The 11,673-nt window shown below is 30.9% G+C and overlaps 1 protein-coding gene across 2 annotated transcripts; it reads left to right on the top strand.

The window, feature by feature from the left end:
- Window positions 1–1,716: 1,716 nt before the first annotated feature.
- On the top strand, window positions 1,717–8,246 carry LOC130816964 (uncharacterized). 2 transcript variants are annotated; one of them, XM_057682884.1, is made up of 6 exons: window positions 1,717–2,310; window positions 5,275–5,440; window positions 6,448–6,624; window positions 6,713–6,796; window positions 7,407–7,488; window positions 7,574–8,246. In XM_057682884.1, exons 1-6 carry the CDS (start codon window positions 1,955–1,957, stop codon window positions 7,999–8,001), a joined length of 1,293 nt encoding a protein of 430 aa, XP_057538867.1. In that variant the 5' UTR covers window positions 1,717–1,954; the 3' UTR covers window positions 8,002–8,246. The 2 variants fall into 2 exon arrangements, with proteins under 2 accessions (XP_057538867.1, XP_057538866.1); XM_057682883.1 differs by having other exon boundaries at window positions 1,718–2,325; window positions 7,574–8,244.
- Window positions 8,247–11,673: the final 3,427 nt, after the last annotated feature.

Here is an 11,673-nt window from a genome sequence, read left to right as displayed (position 1 = left end):
TCTTATTTTTCTAGAAGATACAAATTCCTAGAAAAAATTATATTGAATTTGTTTTTGTTAAGTTTAACAAAAATAAAAGCACGAAAAAAAAAAAAAAAAAAACAAGTATAAGAAAATTGTTATGAAATGTCGGAATTCAACGATGATGTTTCCCTTGGTAATTTATTATTTTGGTTTGTATTTGATTTTTTTTATTTTAGGCAGTTTTATTTGTTATTTTTCTAAAAAATCTTTTCATTTACATTATATTTTTCTGATATACGTAAACTTATTCATCCTAGTTTTAATATTTTTAATACTTATTATCACTATATATTTTTTACTAATTTTATTTTAACATGTTTATAATGCGTTGTTTTTGGTTTTCATATATTTCTCACTAACTTTATTCTAATATTTTTTAATGTTCGTAGTTTGTATATTTTTTCAACTAACTTTATTTTATATATTTTTTCAATACTTATGGTCTCAATCCTATTATTTTATTATTCAATAAAATAATATCTCTTGTATCTATAAAATTCAACTTTTCTTAATTTCCGTGAACATAATAACATTTAATAGGAACGAAAATTTTCGTATTTATTATAAATTTTTTTATATGGTTAACCAACGGTATAATCAAATACTTTGAAAATTAACAAGAAAAAAAATATTATTTTTTATGACAACCATAAAATTCTTATATATTACAAACGCAATTCTTGAAATGGCATGATCATGAGCGATGAGTGACGATGATCTAGAATACTACCAATTGACTACTTAACCATATAGTCCACCCATTTTAGACATTTTACTCCATTTACTTTAAACACGGAGATTAAAATAGAGTATAATAGTTTAAAATAGTATAATATTTAAATTTAAAAATATGAAATAGAACATAAAATGAAAAATTGGTAAAGTCATATTTAAAAATAAAAATTGAGTAAATTTATTATTCTCTCCATTCATCAAAGGTAATGTTCAAAAGAATTAAGAAAAATAAAATAAAATTATTTGGATGACAAATATATATATATATATATATATATATATATATATATATATATATATATATATATATATATATATATATATATATATATATTATTTTACTGAATAAATAAATTTAATGGAAAAAAAAGATACTACAAGCATTAAAAAATTATTAGAATAAAATTAGTGAAAAAAAATATAGGGACCATGACTATTAAAAAATATTTAAATAAAGTTAATTAAAAACATATCGAAAATACAAGCAATATAAAAAATATTAAAATAAAATTAGTGAATAAATATGAAAACTGCAAGCACTATTATATATTAAAATATGAATGATAGAGTTATTTATATTTAAAATTTTTGATACAATTTTAAAAAATTTCAATTAAAATCACAAATAAAATAAGAAAAAATAATACTCTTCTATTCATCTTAAGTGTCTTATTTATTTTATGTACTCTATCTAATGCACTTATTCAATTTATAATATATTTAATTATGTATAATTAAAAATTATAAAAAATTAATATTAATAAACTTTACATTAGAATGAATCAAATAAGATCCCACATAACTATATTTTAACTTATAAATTAATGATAAAATATAATTTAAAATGATGGATAAATAGTATTCTAAAATTAAATAGGACACAAAAGAAGAATTAGGAGGAAGTAAATAAAAACAACTTTATGCAGAGGAATAAATTAAGTTAAAAATGGGGGCAAATTAAGACATTTGCTCGTTGAAAATATGAGAACATATCTGGCGACTCGCCGACTCCTGTTGTGAAAAGACAAATGTAAAAACTCTCTCTCCTTTTAAATCCAGTTGTTGGATCACCAATGTCCGACAAGGGAATTCCCTAAATCATCTCAACTGAACTCCATTTGCTCAATCAGAATCTGAAGAAATCAATTCAATTCACTTATTCAAAATCTCAATTCGTCTGCGGTGTTCGATTTACATGGAGGACGAATATGGCCTCCATAATCTGATACGATTCATGAAACAACCTGCAATTATTGAAACATTCGTCGACATTTTGCTATGTGCAGTTCCGATTTGGCTTGCCGTGATGATCGGCTTGCTAATTGGTTGGTCATGGCGGCCTCGTTGGACTGGGCTGATTTACATTGGGTTTCGAAGCAAATTCCGTTTCCTTTGGACTGCTCCTCCTGGATTCGGTGCTCGTCGTCTTTGGCTAGCTTTTACTGCTCTTTCTGCTTTCTCTGTTCTTCGATCGCTTTGGTCTTCTGTACGCGGGAATAATAAACAACTTGCTACTTCTTCAAATGATTCTGCCTCTTTGCCTGATTTAGGGTGCGAAATTTCTTGGTTTGTTTTTCTTTTCCCCTTTTGATTTTTTGTACGCTACTTGATTATTTTATCAATAGGAGATTTTTCTTGTCGTTGATACTTAATTATTAATTTTTCATCCATGTTTGTCTGCTTTTGAAATCTTGTTTATTAAACATGTTGTAGTTTGTTAGAAATAAATTTGTAGCCTGTGTTCCATCTTTAAATCAGATAATACTTGTTTGTTATTATAATGTGCTCGGTGGTTTGAGAATCCGGAACGCGTGAAGGATCTTGTGTGCAACAAATCTTTTTGAGAAATGATGGAGTTTGAGGGAAACTTCGGGAGAAAGTTAGAGATGTAATAATGGTTGAGCTACTCAGTATTCTACTTCTTAAATAAGTGACTGAGAGATTATTAGAGTTCTGCAACTATCAGGTGCAATATTTTGAAATATAATTTGAAGGATTGGGGATTGAGGTAATGTGGCTAATTGACACATAGAGAGCTGCTAATTACAAACATTGGACAAATTAGTTACTGGACTTGATTGAAGTCACTAAATGATGCATGTGTGAGAGAGCTAGTATGCTCAAACCATATTCTACATGTTCAGTCTTCAAGACACATTGTTGAGTTTCTGTGTGTTTTTAAGGCATGATTAAAAATAAGCTGTGTATGCATTGCCAGATCTTCTTTTGATTTTTATCAAGTTTTATTCTACGAACACAATAATCCCATGGAAAATTTAAAAAAGTTCCTTGAACAATGGCGGATGCTTAAGCGGAAGTAATATAGCTTTGTCTGAGGATAATGTTCTGAAGTGAATTGCCGTGCCAATTTAAATGTGATCATAATATCAGTGGTTCAAGGAATCGATACTACATTGAGTTGTCAAATTTCGAAGAAACTCTACAAGTTAGGAAGTGAGTTACTTGGATGTAGAAATGCAATACAAAATCTGATACTCTAGATCTTAGCTAATTCTTGATGCACTCTGCACGGCTGCCCCTTCCAAGATACTTTTCTTTTAGGAATTAAGATAAATAGACAAGTGTTACAACTGTGCATACAAGTTACTGGTTTAGCACAATATAGAAATTGAAAAATAAGCACAATATAGATATAAATGATATCCTTTTCGCAATTGATTTTTTAAAGTTATGTTTTGCCAAACTTGTTACTTGATATGCCTTCTCATGGTGTTAATTCCATCCTTGTCACAGATTTGTAGTTTGAGAATGCAAGAATAAGATAAAGAATTTGAAAGGCACTTATATGGTTACCTATAAGAAGATTACTCAAAATAAGTTTCTTTTTCTTAAGAAGTTGAAACAACGCTGCTAATGTAGGTGGATTGTTGACGCATTAAATAAACACTTATTGCACTAATTGATGTGATTTTGTCATGAATTACCAAATTAATACTATATTAGGAAGTATCTTTTATGATTTTAAGTTACAACTTCTAAAGGAATCTATATCATGATTATTAATTTTGTTTTTATTGATTTTAAAGTGGCAAATCAATCTTAAATTAGGTAACTCATTCAATCTAAGTGACATGATGGAATAAATATTATAAGCTATCAAATAGTTATGAGTGCAAACATAGCAATGTCTATGGTTAAAAAGAAGAAAAAATGATGGATATGCTCACATAACCGGTCTAGCTTGCTTCCCCACTAAACCCTCACATGTTTGTATCTCCTCTTTTTCTTTGATGTGAGGCCAACACCATAAATATGGCTTTCTTCTTGATAATTCTTGAAAATTTCATTTGAAACATTCGAAATAAGTTGCATATGTCCCTCAGAACTCACATTATATATGTGTGGATTCTTGTTCTTGTTTTCTCTTTCAAGTTAATACCTTTCATGAGGAGAACATAGGTGTGAGAGTCCTGGTCTCTTTATGTAGCTGGTCTAAAATCTAACGTGATAAGTTTCTGTATTTTGTGAAAAGAAGAGTTTTGGGACCAAAGGATCAAATATATGCCTATCAATTGCACTGTTGTTTGATTTGAATGATATTTTTCTCAAGCTACTTGCTTCATTTCATCATTTTGTTTGCTTATCTGTGCTGCTTTTTTATCACGAGATCGCCACATAACTGAAAAACACTTTAATTTGAAGGGCATCATATAATATATAAAGAAACCAAATGAATTATGATGCTGATTGTTGCTTGTATTATATATCATGTAGCATTGACCACCTATACATCATTATCTAGAGAACTTTTATTAGAATTTTTCTCAAAGTTCTATTTTTTTGGATCAAATCGTTTTTCCCTAACCATTTTATCACCTTGTGCTCTTAAGTCATGTTTCACACCATCTTTTCCGAATTTCAGGTTGGACGCATATGTATTTGAGGTTTTAATCAAATTGATGATGAGTGAAACATTGCTATATTTATTATAAATGTGGTATTTCATTCAAATCAATCGCAATATAAGTACCAAGTAACATTTCTTTGATCATGTTCAATGTAATGTCCGATTCATGTTTGATTTTTTTTGGTGTTGATGAAATCATTTGTAATTCAGTGGTAGATTCAGAGATGGTATATGGTGATATGACTGTGTATAGGCTTAGGAAGAGGTTGAGTGTGGGATTATTGTGAAGTCATATTCAGAAAATGAACAATGTAATAGAAAGAACAATGGAATTAAAAAAAATATGCTTCACTGTATATTACATAATAGAAGAGTTTTTCAAGTAGCTTAACTCCCAAGGTGTAGACACAATAATTTCTCTATACAAGCATTATATTACTCTAACCCTCTTCATTATATATACAAAATATAGTCTGCCTTCTTTGGCATGAAATAATTAACTCATAACAAACCTAGATAATAAAAGTCCTTCTAGAGAATTCTTTTACATTTCTATTATTTCCCTCTTTCCCTTAGTAAATTTCCCATTCATGACATATTTTTGATAGTGTTCATCTATTTTCTCACTATGTTGTCTTAACTTGCAGTGACCGTGACCAATCTTCAGAGGCCGAACATGATGTTGTCACTGAGAGTGACCTAAAACACCTATTGCATATACTTGAGAGAAAGGATGGTGAAGTCTCTTGGCAAAGCATGATGGAACGCACGACTTCAAATATGTCATACCAAGCATGGCGTCTTGATCCTGAGGTAAATAATACTATAATGAACGATTAGTGAAGAACATCCTTAACAGGAAAACCTTTCCAATGCTAACATAATTTTATCCTAGACTCCATAAATAGCTTTGCATCAAGTGAGGTTAATAATCTTTCACCTACTTTTAAGAATGAGAAAGTTGTCTATATCATTACATAAATCAAAAAAAACCTCTTGTTTGAATATTAGACATTGTTGGAAAATATGCTTCCTCAGTTTATCCAATTATTATTTAAGGGGTCTTTTTCCTTCCTAATATTCCAAGGAAGGGTGTGGGAGGAGGACAACCAAATAGTATGTTTTTAGTTTTTGGATTCTTATCCCCTTAGAAGGTCAATAATGGATCGTCAAGTTGAAAATGCTTAAATTTAGACGAGGAAAGACAAAAGTTATGGATTCATGTTAAAGAACATTTAGAACTATTAATAATATATTTTCTTGGAAAAATCAATTTAAAGAAATCGATCTTTTTGCTATTTTTCTAAAAAATTCTCAAGTGTTATTTAGTTAATAATAATTCAACTATTCCTAACTTCATCCTATAGAAAATCATGCCTTTCATTTAAAGACAATTGAATATTCAATATATGCCCTTATGAGTTATGACCACTTACAAATTATAGTAAGGATTTATAAAGAATTCAGTTATATATATTTAATGAAGTGAAAGGTGAGACTTTTGAGAAGATCGAGGAAAGTGGTTTTTGCACACCCATAGTTTGAATTTGGTTGTTGATACTGGCTCAAATAATTCAAAATATTTTGGCACACCTAGAGTATGAACCACAACCAAATGTTATGCATGATAAAAATAAAACTATAATAATTTATTTGAACCCTTGCATCCATGCAATATGATGCAATTGTTTGATTGGTGCTCATTAGGTTTTCTGGTTTTAATTTCTATTAATTTCTTTTTAAAGTTTTGAAGAAATATTTTTGTCTTCAAATATGGAGACAGATTATGTGAATCGTTGTAAGTGTTTGATGTTTGTCAGAATGGCCCCACTGTATATTGTAGTCGAACAGTGTTTGAGGATGCAACTGCTGAGGAGGTGAAAGATTTTTTTTGGGATGATGAATTTCGTCCTAAATGGGATCCTATGCTTACGTATTTTAAGATATTGGAGGAATGCTCACATACTGGAACAATGATTGTTCACTGGATTAAAAAGGTTTTAATTTTTGTTCTTATCTTTCAATACCCTATTTTAAAGAAGTTTGTGATAGTCTAAACCTTGAATTGATGTCTTGTCTTCGCAGTTCCCTTTTTTCTGTAGTGATCGAGAATATATTATTGGTAGAAGAATTTGGGAGTCTGGAAAAGCATATTATTGTATTACGAAGGTATGGTTTATTTTAGCATTATACCTTTACATATATTTTTGTGGTATAAAGAAATTTAGAACTACATTATGGAAGAAACTATATCTTTGATGTATAAATGTATAAAGCTATATTGAAAAACACTATGCTTAAGAGAAGATGACTAGTATTTTGAATATGTGAGTTCATTACCTTTTAATCCCTTTCAAGAAACAGATGCCTAAGTTTCTTCAAGGTTATTGCGAACTATCATGATAATGTTGTTTGAGTGAAGTGCTACTGAAAATTAATGATGTTTTTAGTGGTTTAGGATGAATTTGAGTGCTCTTTCTCCCTAATCCTCGCACTATCTTAGAGAGCTGCTAATTGGCACTATCTTAAAGAGCTACTAATAGGGCTAGTTTCGGAGGGTTCTTTTTGGCAAACCTTAAGTTACCAAAATTCTCCAAGATTCACTTTGAGAGGAAATCAATATTGTTGAAATGTGTTTTAAAATTATGGAATGTCAACAATGTATACTAAATCAAGTTTAAATTATATTCACCTTGGTAAATTATAGCATCTCAAATTAAATTACATGCATGAAACTATTTGAATAATGATAACTATTTGCTTGATGCAAAACTTATAGGGGGTCCCATATCCAAGCTTACCCAAGCATGACAAGCCAAGACGCGTGGAACAGTATTTTTCTAGCTGGGCGATAAAGCCTGGTAAGTTGTACTATAAGTTCTTGCAAAAACTTCATACCATTATATTTATCTAATGCAGACATATTGATGGTCTTACGTATTGCAGTGAAATCTCGTAAAGGAGATGGATCAATGACAGCGTGTGAAGTAACCCTTGTTCATTACGAGGACATGGGTATCCCTAAAGATGTGGCAAAACTGGGTGTCAGGCACGGTATGTGGGGAACTGTTAAGAAATTACATGCTGGGATGAGAGCTTACCAAAATGCTAGGAAACAAGGGGCATCCCTTTCTAGGTGCGCTTCGATGGCGAATATAACCACCAAGATTTCAGTCGATGGCGAATCTGTTTCCGAGGGAGTATTTGGTGAAGAACAAATTAAGAGTGTAGATTCTCAAATGTGTAGAAAGCATGGCATAGGCTGGAAATGGGTTATAATAGGAGGAACCGTGGCTGTTGTTTGTGGACTTAACTCTGGGGTTTTAAGGAAAGCTTTAGTGATTGGAGCCCGTAAAAAATTTTTAGGGAACTGACACTAACTACTGGGAGATGTTGGGCAATTGTGTAATTGTTTGTGTATGTATTTACGACCTATGTCCCACATTCATTTGTCGGTATCAACATTTTAGCTTCTAATAGGAAGAGCCTTTTATTTGTTATATATATATATATATATATATATATATATATATATATATATGGAGGAAAACATTGTGCTCTTACATTCGTTGAAACCATTAGATCGGAAGCTTGAACATGTTACGTTTGATCCATGTCAGAGTTTGGTGTTTGACAATTTTTTTTTTTTTTTTTTTTTTTTTTTGGTTTAGCATTTTGGTTTTTTTGTTAAACAGCCATTAACGCTATGTTTAATTAGCAACTTTAAAAAGAAACATAAAATGAAGGGAAGTAGAGGAAAGGGAAAGAAAAGGAAGGAAATTGGAAAGCAAGAAACTCTTATTTGTTTAGGAGGAAAGGGAAAGGAGAGAAAGGGAAATCGAAAAATAAATGTGAAAAGCAATGTGGGTGGAGAGTTCGAAATGGAGTAGGAATGGAGGAAGAGTTTTTGCATTTTTGACAATAATTGATGGTTTAACATCATAAGATGAGTATGTATTGATAGGATAAAGGTTTTAGGGTGTTAAAGAAAACATTTTTTCAAAGTGATTTTAGCTAAGTATGTTAGAAGTATAAATGTATTATTCATGGTTACAGAAACTGAGGACGAGGAAACGAAAAAGCAATTTTGTATTATTAGAAATGTGCAATTGAAAAGTATTTAACAGGATAGCTTAATATATATATATACAACACGAGTGTGGTCCTCATATGATGTCACACAAGCTTATCACTTAATATTTCCATAACTGATGGATAAAAATTATAACTAAATTAAGTAGTCTTAACAACCCCTTCTCAAGCTTGGAGTTGACTTTCAAGTGCCCAAGTTGGACAAAAGCTGTTGGAAATGAGAAGAGGGCAAGATCTTTGTCACGACATCAACAATCTATGATGAAGTAGGTAAATATATAAGTTGCATAAGACCTTGTCCCACTTGAAGTGCATATCAATCTATATGTTTTTGATGTGCTCGTGTAAAACACGAGATTATGAGTGATTTGAATAGCTAACTAATTATCGCAGTGGAGAGACACTGATTTAAGTGTAGATAATCCAAGCTCTTACAAAATTCGAACAACCCATGTTACGTTAGAAGATGCTGCAACTGATGCTCTATATTCGGCTTCTGAAGAGGACCTAGACACTCTAGCCTTTTTCTTGGACTTTCAACCGAACGGTAAGCCTTCCAACAATAAGACATACCCAGTGGTAGTGATAGACTTCTGTGAGTTAGGACATGAATCTCAATCCAAGTCCAAAAAAGCTTGAAGAGATAATTGGTCAATGGCTCTCAAAAGAATACCATGACCAATGGTTGTTTAAGCATACTTAAGATATGAAGAAGAGCATTATAATGATCAATAAGGGGACTACATAAACTGACTTAACGCTTGAATTATAAAAGCAATGTCAGGTTTTTGTGTGAGTGAAGAAATTGAGTTTTCCAATCAAACTTCTGTACAAATTAGGGTCATGATAAGGCATAGAAGAATCATGACGTAAATTTAAATTGAGTGGAAAGGGGGTAACAACATGCTTAAAGGACTAAACACCACAACTAGGCCCATTTCTGAACTTTTGGTGGCCTAAGGGCAAGGTTAGAAATAGGAGCTCTTATTGCCCTTTTAAATATTATAAAACAAATTAAAATTTCAATTTCAAATTTTAAGAGATGAAATAGTTTCTAATTGTTTTTGGAGAAAGATGTGTAAAAGTCTTTCTTATTTAATGTACTTATCAGACAATTAATTTCTTTGCCAATAAAAATCCCACTACCACTCTTAATTCATTATCTTTTTATTTTTTTATATTTAAATTCAAACCTGTTAAATTTTTAAAATATGAAGCCCTAGACCTTTGCCCCACCGCCCTTGGTCAAATACAGGCGTAATCGTAATCTCGTAATAACCGAATAATGCACTTCTTCTGACTATGAGCAATACCTTTCTTCAAATAAATTACCTTAATCCCAAGAAAGAAATTTAAAATACCTAAGTCTTTGGTACTAAATACCTTGTGTAAATGAGCTTTCAATTGTTCATTTGTTGAATACAATCTTCACTCAAAATGATATTATCCACATATGTAGCCACGATATTAGTAATACAACCTTCCATGTGAAAGAATAATTGTTATATATTGCTTAAAACCTTGATGAACTAACTTAGTTCACAAGCCTAGCAAATCACTGTGTAGAAGCTTATTTTAATTTGTATAAAGACTTCTTCAATCTACACACCTTATTGAGGAATAGCTTTAAGAAGTTTCATATAGAATTCCTCGTGAAGATCACCGTGGAAAAAAGCGTTATTCACATCAAACTGGCAAACATACCAATTTTTCTAAAAGCAATAGCTAAAAGACATCTTATGGTCGTCATCTTGACAACGGAGAAAATATTTATTAATAATCATTGTCATATTTTTGAGTGCACCTTTTGGCCACTAAACTTGCCTTGTACCGTTCAAGGGATCCAACGGCTTTTGAACTTGACCTTGAACACCCATTTAATACTGCGTGGAAACCAATTTGTAATTTGCTTGTTCATTTGGATTGGATTTTGTGTTACATCAGTGTAAGAACCACCATTTATTTGCATGGAAAACAAAAAAAAAAGAATCAAGAAATCTGTACACGAAAAGTTTTTGTAAAAGGAGTATTTTCTACAAACACCTTATGTGTAAGATGTATAAATTGGCTTGAAAGGGAAGTAAAAAAAAAATAAAAACTTTTTTAAGAAAGAATGAAAAGATGCAGCGGAATTATGTCTTTTGGTTCTGTTACCATGTTCGAAGTCTCCATGGTTACAGAAACTGAAGAGGAGAAATAAAGAAGACGCAATTTGTTATTAGAAATATTCAACTGAAAAAGGAGACCATTTAATATTTCCATAACTAACTAATATAAATTATAATAATTAATCACAACAAAGTAGGAGTGAGAAAGGTATTTCTCTTTAATGTAGATTCTTTCATAAGTTTTGTCATTATGTTTGGATTTTCTTGTTTATATAATACGTTGCACATGTAGGGATGGTCAACCTACAATGATAATGAAGCTTTTATAAAAAAAAAAGAATTATTTACAAATTTTCATCACCATCTCTTTCAATGATAATGCATTGGAATGAATTTTATAAAGAAAATAAGCTGATTGAAGTTGACCATCAAGATACCAAAGAAATTTTTCAACTAAAATTACACTAATTTTCCATTCCCATTACCACCTTATTACCACTTACCAAACAGATCGTTAGAGTAAGAATCAACATATTTGTAAAACAAAACTTCTATCACCACATTGGTCGATGGACGACACTCTAGGAGTTAGGGATAACACTAGAATCTTACTTTGTATTTTGTGAGAGTTTGGTGTCTTAAAAGGTGACACAAAATTTGAAAGAATGAAAAATATGCTTGGTACTTATGATGATAATATCTTGCTTTTCATTAGGCGAGCGTTGTAATTTACGTGGGGAAGCAATGTCAAACACACATTGAGTGTCACTGGGGCGTTATCAGCTTAGAGCGAAGGAATTTATTATATACTAATTAACGCGAGATAACATGACTAAACTGAACTCC

The sequence above is a fragment of the Amaranthus tricolor genome, chromosome 1, assembly GCF_026212465.1.
Source record: "Amaranthus tricolor cultivar Red isolate AtriRed21 chromosome 1, ASM2621246v1, whole genome shotgun sequence".
Classification (NCBI taxonomy): Eukaryota; Viridiplantae; Streptophyta; class Magnoliopsida; order Caryophyllales; family Amaranthaceae; genus Amaranthus; species Amaranthus tricolor.
The sequence above is the reverse complement of the archived record's forward strand: the minus strand, read 5'-3'. Positions and strand labels throughout refer to the sequence as shown.

Coding starts and splice junctions, on each gene's coding strand:
- LOC130816964 (XM_057682883.1), top strand. CDS start 1,955: ATGGAGGACGAATATGGCCTCCATAATCTGATACGATTCATGAAACAA. Junction 6,625..6,712: donor TTGTTCACTGGATTAAAAAG/GTTTTAATTTTT, acceptor TTGTCTTCGCAG/TTCCCTTTTTTCTGTAGTGA. Junction 7,489..7,573: donor TAGCTGGGCGATAAAGCCTG/GTAAGTTGTACT, acceptor TACGTATTGCAG/TGAAATCTCGTAAAGGAGAT.